The sequence below is a fragment of the Apostichopus japonicus genome, chromosome 21, assembly GCF_037975245.1.
Source record: "Apostichopus japonicus isolate 1M-3 chromosome 21, ASM3797524v1, whole genome shotgun sequence".
NCBI lineage: Eukaryota > Metazoa > Echinodermata > Holothuroidea > Aspidochirotida > Stichopodidae > Apostichopus > Apostichopus japonicus.
This window is the reverse complement of record NC_092581.1, coordinates 13,808,680-13,832,487: the sequence shown is the minus strand read 5'-3', so window position 1 is coordinate 13,832,487 and position 23,808 is coordinate 13,808,680. Positions and strand designations below refer to the sequence as shown.

The 23,808-nt window shown below is 37.0% G+C and overlaps 3 protein-coding genes across 6 annotated transcripts in view; all 3 read right to left on the bottom strand.

Annotated features, from left to right (window-relative positions):
* The window catches only part of LOC139963064 (dystrophin-like), a 75,005-nt gene extending 69,229 nt beyond the window's left edge, over positions 1-5,776 (bottom strand). For all 3 annotated transcript variants that reach the window (XM_071963542.1, XM_071963543.1, XM_071963544.1), the window contains exons 1-3: positions 5,641-5,776; positions 4,079-4,240; positions 1,234-1,462 (exon numbers count right to left, since the gene is read on the bottom strand). In XM_071963542.1, the coding sequence (XP_071819643.1) occupies positions 1,234-1,462; positions 4,079-4,240 (391 nt within the window). In that variant the 5' untranslated portion in view covers positions 5,641-5,776. The remainder of the gene's footprint in view (positions 1-1,233; positions 1,463-4,078; positions 4,241-5,640) is intronic.
* LOC139963062 (dystrophin-like) overlaps positions 5,651-23,808 on the bottom strand; it is a 237,055-nt gene continuing 218,897 nt past the window's right edge. For both annotated transcript variants that reach the window (XM_071963541.1, XM_071963540.1), the window contains exons 40-41: positions 21,657-21,806; positions 5,651-5,790 (exon numbers count right to left, since the gene is read on the bottom strand). In XM_071963541.1, coding sequence (XP_071819642.1) covers positions 21,695-21,806 — 112 coding nt within the window. In that variant the 3' untranslated portion in view covers positions 5,651-5,790; positions 21,657-21,694. The remainder of the gene's footprint in view (positions 5,791-21,656; positions 21,807-23,808) is intronic.
* Positions 14,607-18,401, bottom strand: LOC139963183 (uncharacterized). Its single transcript, XM_071963744.1, has 3 exons — positions 18,327-18,401; positions 17,891-18,199; positions 14,607-16,168 (listed from the first exon to the last, which is right to left on the bottom strand). The coding sequence occupies exons 1-3, from the start codon at positions 18,399-18,401 to the stop codon at positions 15,881-15,883; spliced, it is 672 nt and encodes a 223-aa protein (XP_071819845.1). The 3' UTR covers positions 14,607-15,880.

Here is a 23,808-nt window from a genome sequence, read left to right as displayed (position 1 = left end):
CAATAATGAATTAGATTAGAAAATGTCCCTTGAAGTAAGATAATGCATAATTAAGTAAAGAGGTATGAAGCAAATCTGTGAGCTGGAAGCTACACAAGTAGATTTTATGATACAGTAAACATATTGATGTGATGTGTATGTAGTCAGTGGTAGGGAATTATAACAGTCAAAGTGTAGCACAAGTCGATTCAAATGCAAAACGACAAAATGTTGTCATTTTTGCAATTAATTTAAAAACTTAAAGGCTTTCAAGTATTTTGCAAATGAAAGGGACCCAAATTCTAGACTATCATAATGATTAATATGGACTTCAATAGGCCTTTAAATGGTTTAATGTTGTAACTTTGCAAACCCCTCTAAAAGCCCATCAAGATCACATCTTAACATTAATATATTTATTTTGGCAGCCTAGAGTCAACAGATTTTGTTATAGGGATGCCAAATCTGTTTCACAATCTTACAAGTCGTGCTAAGCAAGATCTAAATCATGTTGTACGTATTTATCTACAAGGAATCCTCTCTTGTTTTAGGCACTTCACGTACAACCATTTCTTGTTAATACAGATAAACTACAACAATTCTTGTAAAATCTTTTTATCGTGGATGAACTTGACTTTCAAAATAGCTTGAAACCTTAGTCAAGGAGCACAAACAGCGAGATCAAAGCCCTGGCGACCAATGAAAGCTATATGTGTTTCTCTGTTTGAGTGAGCTAAAATAGTTGGCGCTATTCCAGATTGACAAAGGCAATCAATTGTTGATAGATTTTTCTTTTTCCCTTTTTGCTTCTTGTGATGTAAGGAAGGAAGTACTTAAGTTAGTGTCTACAAAAAGTCTTGGCAATGGTTGATGTGAAATAGTAGGAACTAATGGGAAATCCACAAATTTTTGCAATTTTGTAGAAAAAAGATAGCCACCTTTTTTTGTTTGCTCTAAACCGCTTACATCTATTTACTAGCAACTTTTGGGGAGGAGGTTCTAAAACTTATTTCATTCACAGGTTTAATATGATTTCCACCCATGCAAATCTGGATCACTCTATAAAGCAAATTATTAAATACTGTGCAACAATTCCTCTTCTTAATATAGACCACACTTAAGATTGCATAACACTATACATGAACATCTATATTACGCACATTTTTTTTACCGTAATAAGAGCCTAACCTATTCTTTTCTTCTTTTTTGGTTAAATTCAATTTAATTTCATCTCATTAATCTGTTAATCCTTACTGTTTTGCTTAATCCATATTGGTCTGTCGTCCTCCATGTCTGATCCAGACCTACTCTGTGACCCAGATTCTTGGATCCGTTCCCATTCGTTGTTCATGGTCTCGATCCTCTTCTTCAGGGCTTCGGGCATCTCCCGTTCTACCTTGTCTGCCTCTGAGGCGATCTCCAAGAAGACAGCGTTGATGTTGTTGACGCTGTCCCGGTGGGTAACCACTGCATCGATCAGTAACTGCAATCAGGGAAAAATATATATATATATATACATATATATTACGATTTTCATTTATATATATATATATATATATAACTATGGATCCTACCTTAGGTCGACAGTTACATTGACTAACACACTAAATTTAATCTAACCCTAACCCTTTTTTCTAACCCTAACCCTGAACCGACCCTAACCAAAACTTTTAAATGAACGTTTTAGAGGACGGAGAACATTATAAAGCTATTTGCGACAATAAAAAAGTGTCTTAAAATGGTAGTGAAAACATTAGGTCGACACTGAAATGTTGACCTAAGGTACACTTTTTTACCATAAACTGTCGACCTAAGGTACATATTATGCTTATATATATATATATATATATATATATATATATATATATATATATATATATATATATATATATATATATATATATATATATTCCTGGACAAGCATGGTTAATTGCATATATTTACGTTTTGTCCACCCATCCTCCCTTCTACCTTTGGAGCAACAGATAATTCAAAAGAGTTTACATACATATCACAACCATTCACAACTCTTTGTATTTTTAACATCAATTAACCTTTTTCTTTAATATGTTCTTCACATGTACATTAAACGTTATTACCATTAAAAAAATATTTAAAATCTCATAACAGTGATTACAAAATAAATATTGATGAAAACCAAAACCGTCAAACAAACATAACTCTAAAATATCAAATTTGCCTTCGCCACAAATTCTATCAATGTCTTCTTGACAGAATGTTTACTTAATTACTTAGTTCTTCGGGACAGGACATACGTCAGGAGTCGAACGATCACACGACGAAACCTCCCAAACATTACCAACGCCTCTAACATTATGATTACGTCAGTTTATGAGTGCTTATGACTTTGCATAAATGCAGATGATTGCGCACGTTTCTAGTCACTAATACCTTTGAAAGAGGTCTCACCCACACCTTATCTATTGCTTAACATTCTAACTCCCACGAAAAATTGGTTACTATGGAAACATCATCATTGTTACTGAACAAAGAGATTGCAGATTTACTTCAAACCAGATTAACCACGGTGATTCTTTTTCTTCCCACACGATATGTATCTCAAGAAATCTGTTCTTTTTTATGTGTTCATATCTTATACAAAACATTCATTTACATTAAGGGCTAGAACATTTTAAACATTTATCAGGATGTTATTACTACCAACTAATTCCTCTCCATGACTCTTAAATGGGATTCATTTACACTCTGTGATTATATTTATAGCAAAAACATTTTATGGCTGTTTGTTTCAGAATGCAAATATTAGTTACTCTCCACAACACCTAAAACCCTCCTACCCCTCTCCAATACCACCAAAACCTCCCCCACCCCTCCCTTTGTTCATACCCTCAACAACTAATAGCATCGTCAATTAACTTGCTATCAGTACATAAATTACTTTGCTATTTTGATGCATTTGATAATTACAGGTGTTGAAAATCTTGTAGCAAGCATTCCTAAAGTTGCTTTTTTCTGCCAGTGAGGAAAATAGGGGTTATAAAATGCAACCGAATACTTTAAATATTTAAAATTGTCAAAAAATATGTGATTTAGATGATGTTGGCCTCTTTATCTAGAAGCACTGCAAGAGGGGATAAGTATGTATGTATAGTGATCTTCCCGCAAGCAGGAACTCGCGAAAGAAGCCATGGAGGCTTATAGACTCGCAAGCTGACCGTAGCCAATCTCTCGGCACACATCCATTTAATGTCCATGTCGGGAAGTTGTTATTGAACAACACCCTTGCCAGACGACCCTTGCCAGATGACCCTTGCCAGACGACACACATTGTTGTCGGCGGGGAATCAAACCGGGGATCTCATGACTGGGAGACGCCGGCGTTAACCACTAGTATTCAGTTTTCATGACAAGTATACAGTGACAAGTATACAGTGACAAGTATACGTGACAAGTATACAGTTTTCATGACTAGTATTCAGTTTTCATGACAAATGAGTTATTAGGTTAGAATTCTACAATGCAATAACCTAATACATTCAGCTTCAAACAACATTCCTTCGGTTAAGTTGATTGTTTGACAAAACTTTTGCTGGAAATTTTCTGCATCATTCGGTCAAAACAACATCCTCTTAGCATTTTGTTTGGCAAAGATATGAATGTTCCTAATTTGGTGACATTTTGTTCATGCATCTGGCAATACATCAGAGTGTGTGATGTCTTCATGGCGATTGAGCTTTAGACTATATATTCACAGAAGGAAATAATATTTTCCCCCATACCCCCCCCCCCAAACAAATTGCATTTTGATGACATTGTCAAAATACAGAGAACATTGACTGATCAAGCTGATGTTCCCAATGTATCAAATTTCATGGATAAATCAACAAGAAAGATTAAAATAGGAAAATAAAGATTTTCAGGGACATCTGCCATGACCATATCCAAGGTCACCTATCGTGAACAACTGCCCGAAGTGTGGAAAGGTTTGCCTGTCAAACTCGGTCTTATTCAACCAATCATATCTCAAGTAAGAGACATGATATTGAGATGGAGTTTTCGACTGGCGGTTTGGAATACGGAAATATCTCTTTAAAAGTTAGGTGCAAACAATCCTGACCTTCTTTTGAGCTAGCTGTGCCTTCATCGTCTTCTGGCTCGTCAGCGATTCTTTGGTCACTTTAAGCCACTCTTCCATGTCAGTCAACTCTTTGTCTAAGCTAGCTAACATTTCCAGCTGTCGTTTCAATTGCTGATGGTGGCGACTCAATTCCCCGGCCATCTGTCAGGAATCAAAACAAAAGAAAACATCTAACTTGAGATCAAGATGGAAATGAATGGATTCGTTAAGCTACCTGATGTTAGATGAAAAGGAATCGCAGTTTTCCTGACAGTTATGATCAGAGTGGATTGGTGCGGATGGGAGATAGGAGACACCAGGCTGTAAGGACTAGTGATGTCATAGATTGGACTGCTCAAAAACTGACCTGATTTTGTAACAATTGGTCGACTGGAAACAGACAAGCACAGCAATGCAGTTTTCCAACTTTAAATTTGTGCAACAATGTCTTTAAGATCTTTCTGGCAGAAAATTTGCACAACCCATCCATGCACTAGCATATTAACTAAAGGTATGTTTGGGAGTCATCAAAAATGTACAGAAAATCCATTTCAATGCAGAAAAAGCAGAAACATTTTTTGCATCGACTAAGAAATTGAGATATATACTTTTAAGAGGGACTAAAATTATATAACCAATCTTTGCAAACTTCCATGAGCGCCTTTCAAAATAAAATAATTTACTCCTTCCAAAAATTTGAATTAATCCAATTTGCAGTTTACATGTGATTAATACTAATATATACACAAAGTGTCCGTCACAAAATTACAATGAAGGTGGAAAAAACCTTTGATAGGTTTTCTAAATTATGACCGATAGCAATCTTCTATTGCTTTGTACTTGATCTGTAGGTAGGTGAAATTGTCAACAGAGACAGCTGTCTTTAACTTTCAAATTACAATTCACCCATGTCTATTTATATGAAGAAGTGCTGTGGTCCCAAAATACAGTGGGAGTTGCATTCTAAGGATTGCCAACTTCATGTCCAGACCAGATCACTACTTCAATGTGTACTTGGGCAGATATCCTTGGGCAGGGTACTTTTATCTCCATTGCCTCTCTTCACCGAGTTGCATAAACGGGGACCTGTCGGATAACTTGTAAATACAGTCAAGTGTACCGGATTTGTGTCTGAACACTATGGGATTTCCCCCACACTGAGACACAGAGATTTAGTGGCACAGTTCCTGAGGGACTCTTGCAGTTGTAGATTCTTGGGTGTGTCGGTGTGACAAGTTTATCAATGACTATAATTTAGTGTTCAAATTTTGTACAGCCCATTTGAAGGCTATGAACTTTGTCTCTATGTTTCCTTTGTACAAAAAGTGCAAAAAAGTGCTGTACATTTGTATAGCAATTTGACCATTTTGCATAGTAACTTGACTGTTTTGCATAGTAACTCGACTGTTTTGCATAGTAACTTGACTGTTTTGCATAGCATTTTGGGATGCGATACTGGATAAATTTTTCCCTGAATGACTATGTAAAGTAGTGTGAGAAGGCTTTGGTCTTGATAACAAGACTTTGACCCTTCCAACATTTTTTTAAATATTTCTACATACCGTGTCCCATGCAGCGGTCAGGTCAGCGATTTTCAATTTCAGTTTGGTTAATTTATCATGTTCTAGTTTTCCACAGGCCAAGAAGATATCTTGTTGCTCCAGCAATTGACCTTTTCTCTCTCTCTGGGCTGGTTGTTCTGCTTGTTTCTCCTGATAACGCAACAAAATGAATTAAAGAAAAAAATTAGAAAACACAATTTTATCCTGTTATTGCTAGACATTTCTTGAGTGGCTACCTGACATCAAACACAATTAATTTTGTCATTTTTAAGTTTCTTGGTAAAAGAAAATATCTTAAAGGCTGGCAATAATAGACATGGTTTGTACCTGTTTGGGTACCATATTTGAGAGCCAATAGTACCCAAAGGAATAATGGGTGTGGGGGTGGGGACTGATGGCAGTGAGCCCTAATAAAACATACTGCTTTTATCTTTAGAACTTTTCATTAAAACAGTGAACACACCTTAAAACTACTGATTTGCACCTGTTTCTTTGGTTTCATGTTGTTAACACAGAAGGACTAAAAGTAGTCAAGTGCAGTAAGTTTTTATCTGCAAGGACAAAGTAAAAAAATCAAACTTTCCCCTCCCAAAATTCTTCACTTGAGTTTGTTTGATATAAACCACACAAATTTAATCTTCATGCAACTTCTAATTCAGTAAAATTATTGTAGTTGTTTGATTTGGAATTTTTTTGGGCCAATGACGTTTATTGATGATTCATTAACAGTATCCAAAATTGAATTTTACTTGCAAAGCCCCGACATGGCAGAGACAAACACATGAATGAATGAATGAGGAAAAGTAAGAAAGAAAGGTAACAAAATTTAGTTATACACAAAGGTTGCCATGGCAACAGTGACTATTTTCATTTTCTCGTCGAACATTAAAGATGGATGACAGAATCCAGATGCGTGTTTATCATCGTAAACAGCGAAGACGTGACTCACTGCGTTTAAGTTTGTTTTTCTGTCAAATCGTGATCCACGTTCTCTCAAGTATGCTTAATTCAGTTTTGACAGTTACATATTTTCCGGCCGAGATATCGGGAGCGTTTAGATCTACGTAAGTGATCAGTTATCTGCTGAGCCGTTATGTTTATACTACAGTGCTTGAGAAACTCAATTCCGATACTCTTTATTCAAATATGACTATTCCAGTTTACACAAAGATACTTAACAGTGGTCGAGGAGGGGGGGGGGAATATTTTGCAACTGAGTGGAGATCTTTTGCATCTAGATGAACTTGTATAAATCTATACAAATTGTATAAATCTATACAAATATAAATTGTATAAATACTATACAAAACTAAAATACCATAGCATTTTATAACTTCAACTATCAAATTTTCCTTTCCATATTAATGAAGAAAATGTTGGATGTATTGAAACGTCTGACTTGCTGAACTGCACTGTACATGCAAGCACTTACTAATATTGCTATCATGCGATACACTTAGGGGTCACACACCATAAACTGATAAATTTTAACAAGAATTAAGGCTGAGGAGCAAAATTTTGACAGACTGTTTCATTTCTAAGCAGAAAAGGATTTCAAATAAATTGATAGATTTTTGCAAATGGGTTCTAAATCTGTAATACAGTATGGTGGAATTTATCTGGAAAGATTTGATGACAATTGCAGAAAATGAGGGAAAAAACTTGAAAACAAAATGTTTTTCACAAGAAACTGACAGGTTTTGGTCAGTCGACTCCCTTTCTGAGGGTATTCCAGTTACCTTTGGGGTGGGTAGGGAGGTGACATTTTTCAAACATTTTAAGATTTGCTGGAAAGAAAGATGCTGAACTTATTGATTTCATGTTACTAATTTTGTCGTTTTACTCCAAAGACATCTCTTTTTGTCTAAAGAAAATTAGTAAATATATTCACTTCTAATATTATCATCTCAGAAAAAAACATTTGTAATGTCTCAACTGATAGTGATTTAAATTTTTGGCTCATTTTGGCAAACTTTGTGCGGTTGCAAGACAGAAAGAATGTGTTTCTTTCTGATGTCAACATCGTGTTTTTTTTTCCTTCTTCATACTTGGATGTTGAATCACATTCTTGGCTGCTCCTTTAACCTTAAAGCAACCAAATGCAATAGTGCCCTTTAAATGAAAGCTCAAAAGATACTTTCTAAAGAAGAGGCACCCAAAATAGGTCCTGGGCATAAAAATCAAATGACATGATTCACCGTCAACCCCTAAAGCCAAGACTGTCAGCAGGCAAGATCAAGAAGCCAGACTTTCATCCCTGTTTATATGACTTTATATGACAATGAGACACCTGTAATTGCTCCTTTAAGTATGAACCATTCAAATTTGACTGATTTTGGACAGTAGGAACAAGAATCATCCAGAAACTAGATATCACACTGACAGCTGAAATTAAAGGAGCATTCAGGGTTCGAACTCAATCGCTCACAGAATTGATTTACACAGCAGAGACTATGACATACAGGATCAGTCAGTAAGTAAGTAAAACCTTATTGCTCCATAAAAGGAAATTACGATACTCGCACATATCAAAAGTGCAAAAATATATCAACCTATTATAAGAATATATAAATATATACATATATAAATATATAATTTTGTTATTGCTAGGATATATATTAAAATGAATGTAAATGAAATCCCCCCTCCCCAAAATTGTTTGTTGTGTTCCATTATTTGTTATATAATTGTTCATTCAGGTAGGGAAAGTTTATTCTTTTTAAAAAAAAAAGTTTTTCCACAAACAAGAAAAAGCTTGTCTATGATGACATGCAAATACACCAGCAGGGAATAAGTTACCTGGTATGGCAGGGGTGTATCCAGGATTTTCTAACCCGGGGGGCGCGAATTACTATCTAAGCGGAGCGCCACCATCTGTTGGCGCGCAGCATAAAAGAAAATTTCTGGTTTTGACACCCCCTAGATCACCGGAAATGGCACTTCTCGGGCTTGGAAATGACCAACCAGATGTATACTTTTGCCTGAGAACCAAGTATTTCCCAATAGTTTTTTTTCCCATCAATAACCTTTTTGAAGATTTTCACCAGTCACACATCATGTTCGTCCTCATCGCATGTCCTGTGAATCATTGCTTTTCTAGGTGATTCTATGTCGCGGCCCACAATACCCGACAGCCCCACTTTTCAAGGTTTTCAACCCATTATTTGTTCCGAATTATAAATTCATTTCAAAACATACCCATAATGTTGCAAAAAATGTCATCTATGGACAACCAATATAGAAAAACCTCCTTCAACCCCTAACAGACCGGTCAAAATACACCAGTAGTGGGAAGTATGATTAAGAATTTTGGTCAGGAAATTTTTGAAAATAATTTATTGGTGTACAAATATTAAACCCTCTCATAACGGCTATTATAAAACTGGGTTGAAGGAAATGAAAAAATACCAGATATTTCCGAAACCAAACACTACACACATAGGCGTAGGAGGCGGGGGGGGGGGAGGGGGGCTCCTACTGAAAGAAAAATAAATTGCAATGATGTAGCTAAAGGAAATGAATCTCCTTGATACTTAATATAAAGTTCTAAGCTTGGCCGACTAATTCGTACAGGATACACAGATTACGTAACGGGGTGCCCACCGAAGAAAGAAACATATTTTTCTTTGAAGACATTCGATTGGACTGTACTTGGTCCGATTGAAGATAGTGACCAATGAAAATGAATTTAACATCAATTTAAAGTTAAGAAAAAATCCTTTCAAAAACCGCTTGAACTAAATTTGTCAATGAATATTCAAGAGGATGGTTACGCAAACAAAGTACGGCTATCAATGGTGATTTTCTTCAGTATTTACTGTGTGTTATCAATGAGGATTTTGAGTTCGATATTTATTAACCTTGCATCGTAAATCACCCAAGTCCGATGGAATTTTGAACTGTAATGTTAAGAAAATAACAGAACAACACATTTCTCTGTTTAGTGCCGTTTGCACTAATTTTTTTTTGGTATAAACTTTCCACGTTATGGCTGTAGGAAAATGGTCTATATGGTAAAGTCATAGGCCTAAAACTGCGGCGGTCAAACTCAGTTCGTGTGCCGCACAGGGAATGGCGCTAAGGAATTGATATGAATGGAGTTGTCGGTGAAGGGGTAGGGTGAGGCGCACGCCCCTTCCAAAATCCTCGATCCGTCACTGGCTACCCTGTGTATATAATAGGGATCAGCGCTGTAATGTCACTGTTCCTCTTTCTCTTCCCGGTGTCTTGACGTTTTTTTTCTTTACTCCCTCCTTTTCTCCTTCTTCTCTCTCTTCTTTTTCTTTTCCCTTCCTTCCTTCCCCTCCTCCTCCTCTTTTTCCCCCTCTTTTTTCCCTTGTTTTCTTCTCTTTTTTTCCCTCTCCTCTATTTCTTACCCGGGGGCACGCGCCCCCAACGCCCCCCCCCTGGATACGCGCCTGGTTACAAGCTGCATTTCAATTTCTTGGCATATTGAAAATGTCGATAAACGTGCAAAATGCTTCCGTGTATAGGCACTTATACGGTGTTGTGACTTCTCACCAGTAGCCTACACTGTATATATCACGCAGAACCATAAACTGATTCGTGGAACCAAGTTCTTTTTTTTTTTATAATAGATCATGATAAAAATTCCATTTTTCCATGCCACATACATATGCCCGTAGAAGTACCTTACATTATTGTGTGTATTTATTTTAAGAATAAAAGTCTTGGATATTGGTGGGACGTGTGTCTGTTCTCTGATAGGCTACTATTTTATTTTTTGGACAAATATACCTCACAGGTCGCCGGAAATAACACTTCCCAGTACCCATGATGCTTCCTAACCTCCTTTTCAGTTCTAGATCTCATGGCTTAGAAATTTAGTTTGGGGAAATACATGGACGTCTGCAGAAAGCAAAATCAGTGCACAAATAATCCAAGTAGATTTGTTTATGATAGGTCTGTGTCAGTGTCAATAGTAACAATTCTTGTCTTTTATAGCATTTCATTTGATAGATCAGACTGTGCCAAAGTTCATCGCAGGGGAATGTATTTACATTAGCGGTTTCATTCATGAATTTTCTAAAATTATATCGTTTTAGCTACACTTGAACTTTGTACATTGCGAGTCAATAGGAAATAGCACACAAAAGGAGTGTGTATCTACGTGTATCATACTATATCATTGCGACGTTCCATCTAGGAAGTGCATGGAGTGTAATTCAGACAACGTCTACCACAAAATTCTCAAGAAAAACTATAGTCCTGTAGAAACGAATCTGTAACAACAAATAAGCTTATTTGATCAACTAAAAGTATAGGTAAGTTTTCACCTCAGTCTTGTTTTAGCTTCACCTCAGTTTTGCTTTTTGCATATAGTCCATTGTGCATGATACGTCGTATCATATCTTCATATCATAAAGGTTTCAAAAACGTGGGTGTGTATTTAATACGTACATGATGGTACATCATACACGATTATTGCAGTGTTAATTCTAGGCAGTGCATGTAGAATTCAGACAACGCCAACCTCATTCTTAACAAAGACTGGTCCTGTAGGAATGAAACTAACAAGAAAGCCTGTTTGATCAACTTAGTAGGCAAGTTTTAACCATAGTCTTGTTTTATAATTTCCTGTTCGTTTACAGCGACATTCACCAGATTTTTGCATATAGTCCTTTACATATATAGTCCTGTATACACTGTATATTTCATATATGGGCAAATACACAGTAAACCAACACGAAATGATAACATAGAGGTTTTCCACCCCTAAAATTGATATTTCCAATGTTCTGTAATGTTCAATATTACTCATTTGAAGCAAAGAGCTAGAGTAAAAAGTTTCAACTTCCTACTTGAATTTTGAAAAAATTGCCCGTTAGAATCCTATAGGAAAATAACGGTTGAACATTGACATACGGCAAGAAAATACAACGGTTGCAAAACATTGACATACATCACATAGATGGCAATTTTTCATAAAGTTTGAAACATACTTAGTCTTTGACCTTTTCCTATGATGGCATACAGTCATGTCTAACTCACAACCAACTTAGAGTAATATATGATGTATATATCACGCTCAGTACAGCATGAAATAGATAACGGGCGAACATGTAAAAAATGTTCGACCGTTATAAATTTACGTTAAAAAATGGCATAACTCAAAAGATTTGAAATGTATATGATCCATGTTACTGCACTCAGAATCTTAGCCAGTAGTGGTTTATATAAACACTGAAAACATCATTTTTTGGTGCACATGGGGCACAGGTGGCAAATTTTAAGAAGTTTGACATACAAAAATGTAACTCATGTGTATGCCAATCTTTTTCAAACGTACCACTATACCCCCATGTGCATCATCAAATGAAGTTTCCATGGTTTTTATAAACTATTTCATGGTAGGCATCTGTATACACAAAAGGAACTACATGCACTGTATACGTTTTGATTTATAACGGTCGAACATTTTTGACATACTGTTCGACCGTTACCTATTTCATGCGCTACTAAGCCTGATATGCATCACCTATTGCTCTCGTTTGGTTGTGTGGCAGGTATGACTATATGCCATCATAGGAAAATGTCCAAGACTATATATGTTTTAAACTTTATGAAAAATTGCCTGCCATGTGATGTATGTCAATGTGTTACAACCGTTATTTATTTCTGGTGTATGTCAATGTTCGCCCGTTATTTTTCCCATAGGATTCCAATGGACCAAAATTTCAAAATTCAAGTAAGATGTTGAAACTTTCTATGCTATCTCCCTGCTTCAAATAACTAACACTCATCCTAATAGAACAAAGAAAATACCAATTTCAATACTGAAAACTGCATGTGTTGATTTTCGTGTTGGTTTACTGTGTAAAGGCCCATATATATATATATATATATATATATATATATATATAAATATATATATATATATATATATATATGTATATATATGTATATATAAAATATATATATATATATATATATATATATATATATATATATATATGCATATGTGTCGGATGTGGTATGACATATTTATGATAATAAATAATAATTATATATATAACTGTAATAGGCGTATTGAAAATTAGGGGCTATCTTTGTTCTTCGCAATTTAGCACATTCAGCGAAGACAAATGGCTGCTGATATGAACATCCCTGATTGCATACCTGACCAAGACAGACGAGTTATCACTAATACAGATTTACAGGTTTGTATACAAGATTTAATTCTGGACATAGTAAACAATCATAAAGACCAAGGGTGGCGGAAGCACTTTTGATCTGGGGGGGCACCGACGTCGAAGGGCACTGCGCAGAAATTTGATTTGACTGATGCAGCCTGATAATTAGTACCCTTTATAACTCTTATTGTATTATCTTAGTTGCGTAAACACATCACTCCATTAACCCCCCCCCCCAGTGGCGGAGCTAGGGGTATTGATCGGGGAGCGAGAATGGTCTGTAGGGGCGCTTTCGACACTATCTAAGCCGAGCGCCACCATAGGTTGGCGCGGAGCGTACAGAAAATTTTTGAGTAAAGATACTCCCTAGATCGCCGGAAATGACCCTTTCCGGGCCTTTCTAATTTGCAGATAAACGAAGAATAAATAGGTGTTATCGCCATTTTGTCAGAAAATTACACTGGTCAACAAAATGTGAAAAATGTCAATAGGCATTTGAGAGCGCAATAGAAAAAGCTGAAAAGGGCCCCAGCAGTCCATTTGAGTCCATCAGGGGGGGGATCAGCCCCCTCTGACTGTATGGACGCTTCGCCACTGCCCCCCCCCCCCCCCGGAAATAATGCAGCACTGCAATATCCAATGTGCAAATTGGGAAACAAGAAACAAGTTTTCTTTCGAGACAAAATGAGGTGAAATCATTATAAAATCCAAGTCCCTGCACACGCGATCGATACATGCATGAAAGCAAATGAAATATGTCAAAATACGAAAGGATGGGGTAGGTTATGGGATATTAAAACTTTCTCAATTTACATAGTAGGCTATAAATGGCTTCTGCTTATTACAAAGTCACAATGTAATATAGCAATGCATTTTTGGAAAGGTATTAGGATTTTCTTGACAATTGAATATGCATAATGGCACTCACCGAGTTTGACCCACAGAAATTCATTAATACTTCTAAATTAGGATTAGATCTCTTACTGAAATATCGCTGACCTAATAAGGTGATCAAGAGTACAATTTTTTTATGTAGGAAAAGGGCACATTTTTAACCTGAGGAAAAGTGGGGGGGCACGTGCCCCCTGTGCACCCCCCGGTTCCGCCGCCCTTGATAAAGACAAATTAATCAACAAGGGTAGATCAACAAGGGTAGATCTTTTTCTTCTTCTTCTTCTATTTCAGCTTCTTTCGAAAAGGGTACCTAGAGAATGGAAAGATTTAGGTCACGCGCTTGGGTTTCAGCCGGCTGAATTGGATGCAATTGAAGTAGACTACCACGGCCACAAGGAAAGAGTCTACAATATGTTGTTGAAATGGATGAGAAAGTATGCAGGAAATGCCACAATATATGCATTAAAACAGGCTCTGAATGAAGCAGAGATGGGTGGCATCATACTATAGTAAATTGAGCAAACGGTACATTGCTAAAGAAATAGACAATGTATAGACAATTTGTTCTTCGCTTTTTGAGGGGGGAGGGGGGTGGGGGTTAGTATCATGTTCCTTTTGGTTTAATTAAAGAGCTTAAGGTTGATATGTTGTTAAGCTTACAGTATGTTACTCATTGTTTCAATGACCCACCATTGCACTGAAGTGGACTATATCACGTACAAATATGTGACCAGGTTCGCACTTTCATATATAGTAGATATACCCACTCGGTAGATTAATTCTAGAGAGAAACACAGCATATACAGTACTGTTCGAATGCAATATTTGTAAACTTAATAGCTTTAAAGTGAATCTGATGGTAAGTGGAATATGATGTAATTTGGTCCTGAACTTGTATTGTAAGCACCTACTTTTATAAAAAAAAAAATACCACCCATATGCAGTATGATGTATGCACTCACTGTGTTGAGAAATAGACGTTCAAAGGTCAGTTGGTCATATGAAAGTAAAACTGTCTGAACAGACACAATCGGCGACCGGCGTCGCGTGACCTATAGTGGGTATACAATGTAAACAAACCAACCAAACAAACCAAACCTGTATATCTACTATAGTTGTATTTATTTGACAAAATAAATAAATGAAAAACAGGTTGACACCGAACAACAGTATTATTGTAAGTTTAATTTATGTATTCAACACAATAACTATCATGTATTGAACAGACTATACCATCTACAGTATGTCATCTACAAAAACAAATTCTTTTTAACACTACCTTGAGTTGATAGAGTAATGGATGATGCCTGGCAAGAGGAAAATAATTGCAGTTACATGAAAACATCCTATAATTTGACTAAATAATACATGTAGAAATGTTGGCCTAGCTGGCTGAATTTCTTCATGTGTAATCTGGGGGGGGGGGGGGGGGGCTGCTCTGACAAAGACAAATAAAAAAGATGACAATATGCAGGGGTTATTATCTGTGATGATAAAATTTATAAGTGTACGCATGACCACCCCCCCCCAAAAAAAAATCCTTGATCTGCTCCTGGTAATAAATACAACATGGAAACATAATCATTTAACTTTTAAGACAATGAATGGCAGTAAATTAACATTAACAAAAATCTATATAATATGTTGGTTTGAGGTAACACCACGATCTCTCAATGAGTTGGGGTGGTTTAGCAACTCAACGTTTCAATTAGTAAGCTCTGATCGTCTTCAATACCATTGTTTGTTCAGAACATTATGGTTTCACTGCAAAAATTACTGGATAGTATTTCCACCATGCAAAGTTCAAAATCCTACTTTACAATCCTACTCCTAGTCCTACAATCTTATACTTTGGTTCATAGCACCTGCATTTTAATACTGATATTAATAAAAAAAACTGCATTTTAAGGTACAGCCAATAATAACTACACTTGAGAGAGCAAGATTTGAGCCGGACAGATCATCAACATAAACAAAATGTAAAATCACTTGTCTCCTCCATCAGAAATAACAGGGTTCTGGAAGTTTTGAAATCAACAAGCTACTGTCCAAATTTGGTTTATACTTCCAAACATGGATACAGGGATCAATGACTGGAAAAATCTGAACCTTTTGACTTTTCCTATGGCTCTCTTTACATGGATTCGATGTTGTGCCACAGTCTGAGCTCGTATGATATCTTTTCCACTGAATCAACCATTTTCCCTCAGGAAGGGGGGAACATTTATTTTTAAGGCAAGTTCTTGAAGGTCTTCTCCAATATTAAAACCCCGATCTGCCATGATACCGTCCCCTGGCAGGATTTCTCCACATTCAAGTTTCATATTTAAAACAGTGAGAAACCCACTTCGCTTTACTATTTCTTTATCGCTTATTGACCCTTCGAAAAGTTGCGAAACAAACATCACGCCACCCATTGGGTCTACGCCAATCAATGACTTAAGCGTAGTGTGGTGCTTATAGTTGCTGTAGCACTCACTCTAAGGTTGCACGGTTTCGTGAAAACTTAAAACCGGTTTTTCTCTAGCAAAAAACTGAATCTGGCTCAAAAACCGTTTTTTTTCCCCTACTGAATTGTATTGAAAACATCCAAATCTCGATCGCTAAGATGCGTATTTTTGAAGCTTTACCAACAGCGGGTTCAAGTCTGTTCGTTCGCAGTGAAGGGTTAAAAATAAGGAGAATACATTCAAGAAATGTTACTGCCTTCATGACTCTCATTTTATAACCCACGTTAACTAAACATTAAAGTAAATATGTTGAAAAGAAATGTTAGTGATATTTTTTCTTAAAGTTTAAACATCACGTACACGTATCGTTTGTCTTGTGTTTACTGTACTTCACGAAGTTCAAATTCGTGTTCAGAGAAAAATATCACGGTCATGTTATATTATATTATATGTTATATTTTCGGAGATGAGGGCCGAGCGTAAACCCCATTATGACCAATTGGAGATTGTAAAAAAAAAACTTTACAATGTGATTGGTCAAATATATTCATTCAGTAGTGGCTGACCAAGTGTTCGAAGGTACCAAATTGCACTAGGCTCTAGCCATGTTCGCGGGTGGTATCTTGGCGGTAAAATAAATTTCTCTTCAAGGAGTGAAGAGAATTTACCGTCTACACTTTCAAGTACAAGTTGAAAAATATCATTGGCAAAAGCGGGATTAGGTCGGTAAAGAAAATAAATTGTTAACGTTTAAGTTGGAAACATGTGTTCATCCACGTAAACGAAAAACCAACTGAGAGACGCCTTGTCTGAAAACTGATAAGAAGAAATGTTTAAAGGAAACTTACAAAGAAAATAATATCTATTAGCGTACAAGAAGAATTGTCCCAACAGCAACATCTGTAATTTCCAGCCATGTATGCAACATTTTTACTCCTTTAATTTTCTTTGCTCAAGCCTGACGCCAGGTGTCTCTTGTGAACAATGGACTGTGATTGTTCTGTTACTTGTTGCATCTTAGTTGTTAAACTCAGAGCCCCCCCCCCCCCCGTGATTGTTCTAATGTTATTTGTTGCATCTTAGTTGTTAAACTCAGAGCCCCCCCCGTGATTGATCTAATGTTACTTGTTGCATCTTAGTTGTTAAACTCAGAGCCCCCCCCCCCCGCGACTGTACATGTTGTATGGTATTGTGGATTGCGCAATGTACCTTTCAAGTTTTAACGTTCATTTTTTGAACACGAACTGTGATCATTGTGTTTGAAAGATTTTCTCCATAACCTCTACTGTTAAATTGAGGTTAAATAATAAGAACAACACAAAGAGGACAAACACGTTGGATATAACAATTTATTTTGAACTGCATCTCGTCGTTTGAGGGTGTACTTCTCACAACTACTAACGTTGGCCACCAAGGTCAGTTCAATACTACAAGGTCACCTAACTGATGCACGCATATTAGGGCTGCATAGCCTAATGTTAGGCCTAGCTATCCACCCTCAAGCACTGGTTATGGCGTGTGCCTATCGTAGCTGACAATGTCGTCTATCAGAAAAGCTTTCTCTTGTTGCAATTTACTTTCATGTTGCAAAAAGAACAGTAAAGAAGAGAAACCAAAGGCAACAAACTTTGATTTTTTTCCAGTATTTGCAATTCACATTTTGGTTTTTCCGGTTTTTTCGATTTTCGGTTTTCTCAAAATAAAAAATAGTACCGAAATTCAGTCGGAAAAAACCGGTTTCGGTACTAAAACCGGTTTACCGTGCAAGCCTAACTCACTCTGTTTCTGAATTGAACTTGGCACTTGGACAGTTAGTTCAGTGGCATCTATGATTATGACCGTGTCTTTACATTTTTCTTGAAATTCCTTAGGTGACTTTTGAATGATTATGTCTCTGTGTGGCCAAATGTTCAGTGTTCCCAGTGCTACGTACAGTAGATTTATCCATGTTATTATTTTGTTTGACACTGTACTGTTAGAAATGTTGAAGCGTTCTGCAAGGTCCAGATTTTTTGCCCCGGATCGTAACTTCATAAGGGTTAACAAAAGTTCATTTTTGCACTGTCATTTTATATGAACTGTTTTGAATTAAATCTTTCTCTTCATCTCCTGCATCATGAAATTCAGATGACGATTCATTAAGTAGCTGTTCAGTATCAATCAGTCGATGTTTACTCGCTTTGCTTGCCCAGTAGATCACATCTTCATTGTCCAAAGTTGGACAAACAAACCTTAAGAACTGCTTGAACCTCTTATATGCCATCCCAGTGAAATGAATAAATAGTTCATGCTCGATCCTTTCATTCTTACACTTAGAGAGTAAAACTACGACAATCCCCCGTGCTTAAACACTGCGCACATGTCGCGCGATGGTTGTTATGATTCGGTACCCACTATACGACCACCGCTGCTCGGAGTCGCCGATTGTGTCGGTTGTTTTAACCGTGTGGAAGGAGTCGTTCATCAAAATACAATTTTCTTTCTTTATAATGATACTAATATACTGAACAAAATATTCGGTGTCGTGTCATGTAAATAAACTTTCGTACAATTTACGACAGGTGGAAAACCCCTATAGGCCTATTTGGTAATATTGAATCATTCTATTATGAGCGCGAACTAACCAATAAGAAGGCCTATATAATGACTGCATGAGTCGTGGTTTTGATTGGAAAACCCCTGTTTCGAAAGTATATAAAAACACTATAATCAAAACAACATGTCTCCAGCATATTGCACATAGGTAAGAACGGAACAAAATACTGGTATCCGTGAATATTCAAACAGCGCCAGGTCGAAGCATCTAACATGGGGATAACAGTCTTTTACATGTTTTCTAACCCGGGGGGCGCAAATTACTATCTAAGCGGAGCGCCACCATCGGTTGGCGCGCAGCGTACAAGAAAATTTCTGGTTTTGATACCACCCAGATCACCGGAAATGGCACTTCTCGGGCTTGAAAATAACCAACCAGATGTACACTTTTTGCCTGAGAACCAAGTATTTCCCAATAGTTTTTTTTCCATCCATAACCTTTTTGAAGATTGTCACCAGTCACAAAACATGTTCGACCTCATTGCATGTCCTATGGATCATTGCTTTTGTAGGTGATTCTACGCCACGGCCAACAATATCCGAAAGCCCCACTTTTCAAGGTTTTAAGCCCATTATTTGTTCCCAATTTGAAAATTCAAGTTTCTCTTGAATAAACTAACCTCAAAACATACCCATAACGTTCCACAAAATTTCATCTATGGACAAACAATATAGAAAAACCTCCTTCAACCCCTAAGAGACCGGTCAAAATTGTAAGAGTAGAGGGAAGTGTGATGAAGAATGTTGGTCAGAAATTTTCGAAAATTCAGACACATTTAATTTATTGTTGTAGAAATATTAAAACCTCTTATAACGGCTATTATAAAACTCTGTTGAAGGAAATGAAAAAATAGCAGATATTTCCGAAACCGAACACAACACACATAGGCGTAGGAGGCTGGGGGGGGGGGGGGGCTGCAGCCCCGAATTTGCCATTACTATTAAATGTAAAGAGAGTTTTGACATGATTGGACCTCCATGCTTTTTCTCCATCTACATAAGACATTTCGTCATTTACATTAGCATCCCTCGGTATCCTGCGCAACTTTCACGGACCGTACGGTACACGATGGCATGCGATGTAATAACCGATGCTTAGTAGTAGTAGTAAGGTGAGTCTCGTCTATCCGACATGCTCAGTGATTAACCTCTGCCACGTATCACGATCTTGCGCAAGGTTTATTGCTTCCTCAAAATTGTTAATATTAATGTCCTTAAATTGCGACTTTAACCGATGCTTGCTTATATGGTATCAACATTAATATGTTGTACGCGCAGAGCGCGCCAAATTTTTGGCTATTTTTTTCGGGCAAGTCGGACAATTTTGAGGCTGTTCATCCTGGAAGGCCATTTTAATGCTCACTGATATGATGTGATAGTCTGCTGTTTGCTTTACAAATTCGAACAGGCTCGTAGCGAGGAATTTGCCAAGGGAGGGGCGAAGCCTGTAGGCAAATTATCTAAGCGTAGCGCCACCATAATTTGGCGCGAAGCGTACAAGAAAATTTTGCCCGAAAATGCCTCCCAGATCGCTGGAAATGGCACTAACCAGGACCATTTGTTGGCGCGAAGCGTACAAGCAAATTTTGGCCAAAAATGCCTCCCAGATCGCTGGAAACACTTCCCAGGCCTTGTTAGTTGCATCTAAGCACTTTCTATTTTGAAAATTACTAGCGATATCACAAAAAATAATGCTGAAGGGGGGGGGTGGTAGCCCCCTTCCCGAAATGCGTCATGTTCCCGACGACACAGTCGAGTTCGAAACCAGCCACAGTTGGTTTCATAGCACAATTCTACAATTGTTTAAGGCGTTTATACACACACACGCGTTATGACAGACCATATATAGTTATAATATATATAAATCCGGAGTGAGAGGGGAAAAATGGAAACGTAAAAAATGGAGTTGTCGGTTGTAAGGGGTAGGGTGAGGCACACGCCCCTTCTGAAATCCTTGATCCGTCCCTGGCTACCCTGTGTATTTAAAAGGGATCAGCGCTGTAATGATGTCACTGTTCCCCTTTCTCTTCCGGTGTCTTGGCGTTTTCCTTCTACTCTCTCCTTTTCTTCCTTTTTCTTCTCTCTTTCTTCTTTTTCTTTTCCCTTCCTTCCTCTCCTCTTTTTCCCCCTCTTTTTCCTTTTTTCTTCTCTTTTTTTCTCTCCTCTTTTTCATACACGGGGGGTGCGCGCCCCCAACGCCCCCCCCCTGGATACGCGCCTGTATGGTATCTGTGTCCAGTGACCAATGCTTCTTTAAAATTCAAAACTCTAACAAATCATGTTTGTTAAAGTCACTTTATTGAATCCAACTCTTGACAGCTGCTTTAATGTAAGTTCAGCTAAATACTGTGTATGATTCACAGAATTAAATTTACAAATCAACATAATTGTATAAATGACAGCTTATTGCAGTGTATGCCAAAGAGGATTATGCAACTCAGACAGAAAAATTATGGTTCATAATCAGTAATTATGAAGATTTAACAAAAAGATTTGTGTCATGAGACTTCCGTTTAATGAAAATAGCCTGATTATTTAATACTGTCAATTTTTGTGACTAAAACAAAAGAAGGAAGTGATAATAAATATCACTGTTATTAATAGGTGACATAACATTTATGAGTTTAAATTGAATAGGGGCAGAAAAGTGTGTGAATACTTGGTAAATCCAATCAGGCACACACCTTGATTTTTATTAACCATAAAAAAATTGGACATAAATTTTGGTAATGAGATACCATAATACACTTTATCGGGGGAAAAAAATAATACACTTTTGTCTGTTTGACTATGGCTTTAAATGTTTTAAATGTTGAGCAGTATGCTATACGGAGTGTATATACATGTATATATATATATATATATATATATATACATATATAATATGATTATGACATGCAGAATGCTACTCCAACAGACCTACCTTTACAATTCTTAAGGCTACCTTGGAGCGCCTTCTCGTCACCGGGAGATGGCCGTGAAGTGGTCAATTCCTTGCACCCGTCCAACCAAGCATTGACAATGTCCACCCTCTTTCAGGAACGCGTCGATCTCGTCTTGACCTACGTCAAACCTAAAACAGCAAAAAGAGTAGTAAAATATTAATACTGACTTTATGATCTTTAAAATGACTTTTTTCCTTAGATATCTGTCAACAGCAAATAAACTTTCCAGTTTTTAAGGGAAACCAAGGTAACTGATGATATGGGTGAACATCTTCAAACATACACATGCCTCACTGGTGAAATTTCTCAAAATGTTTTACTTGGAAAAACATAAATAGTAAATTTTCACTGTATTAGCTACCCAAAGTTCCTTTTCTAGCTCACATTTAATTCATTTGGTATAACACACTCTCTTTCTCTCTCCACAAAAGTGAACTCAAAATTTTCCGCACCTACCTTTCCAGGAACATCAGATCATCGAATGATTATTATGATAAATTTAATTTACGGATTAAGCTTATTTTTCTAGCATTGAAAGATTGGATGCAAAGTCAAAACTCCAATGCAGGAAGTAATATGTTACATTCAAAGGCATACTGCACTGGAAAATGCCACATTCTGTTTAAAGGGAGGCAGCATTGAACATATATACTCAACATGTTTCTGCAGTGAGAGGAGTTCTGGAGGAAATGGGTATACGTACTTAACATAACATTCAATGACACAATTAAAATGACACTTGCATTTAAAGATCGGAAGTAAATGATTATCTTTCACTTTCTGCTTTGTGCAAGTTTAAATGCAAGTTTAATGAAGCCCAAGTATAAATGAATGCATATAAATGGGTTTCTCCTGTTTTAATGACTTTAAGTAGAATTTTTTTTTTTTTTTGGGGGGGGGGGTGGGTTTCTTTTTATTTCTTAAAATACTGGCAAAAAGTTATCTGTGAGTGACTTACTGGTTTCCATTAGAGATGCTGCTTTATAATATAATTGCCATTAAAGCAACACATTAAGTTTATATGACTGAATACCGCCATATGCGAGGAAGTTTTCCAGAGGAAAGATAAAGCATACATAATTTAAGTGTAGTGAAGCTGAACGGGGGGGGGGGGGGGGTGGAGAAGAAAAAGTGGTTTATCATCCTTTCAATGAGATATATTTGGGGGAAGCATCAAGGTATCACTTTTCTGATAGGGTTCTACAAGTTTACCAAGCTTTATATCTAAAACAAAATTTTAATTATCCTTTGATTTTACAAAAGACAAGATCTTAGATCTGGTCAGAATTTGATCAATCATTAATTCCATTTTCCAATTTTTTTTGGGTTAATTCAAATACATAAATCATAGTAAATAATAACAACATGCACACATAGTTTAGCAGTTTAGTAAGCATACCAAGGTCAAAGGTCACACACGCTAGGTCAAATTGGTATACTATTTAGCAGTTATGTTTATCTTTCATCGTATGAAACATTACACAAATTTCAGTTCTGTACTTTTTCAAGATGATATTTAAAAGTAAGTTGCTTTAAGATGCTGACGCAACCACACGTGTAGAATGTTGGGAGGACCCACATGGCTTATAATTTACACTACACAAAGTCAGGTGTGAGAGCGTGGTGGCCAATTGGTTAAGGCGTCGGACTCGTGATCCAAGGATTGCTGGTTCGATCCTGCCTAGTTCATTACGTTTGTGTCCTTGGGCAAGATGCTTTATCTTACTTGCCTCTCTCCACCCAGGGGTTAAATGGGTACCTGTGAGGTAACTTGTCATTGGGCGCAGTATATAACTGCTGCCGACTGGAGGGATTGTCTCTGGGACAGGTTATCATTGACCAGGGGTAATATAACATCTGTAAAGCGCTTTGAGACCTATCGCTGGTATGAAGCGCTATATAAAAAGCAACTACTATTACACAAAGCCATCTAAATATCCTTACTTTAGCAGGATACGGCTTGAACCAATGACCTCCCAGATGCTAGGTCTCTTAACTTGTAATACCTTTATTCATTAATTTGTAGCATTGGTTGAGTACAACCTATCTATATATGTTAATCTGGATTGATCTCCGACCAACCGAAAATACTCTCGGACATTTGTGATTATAGCTTTAAAAATTATTGCA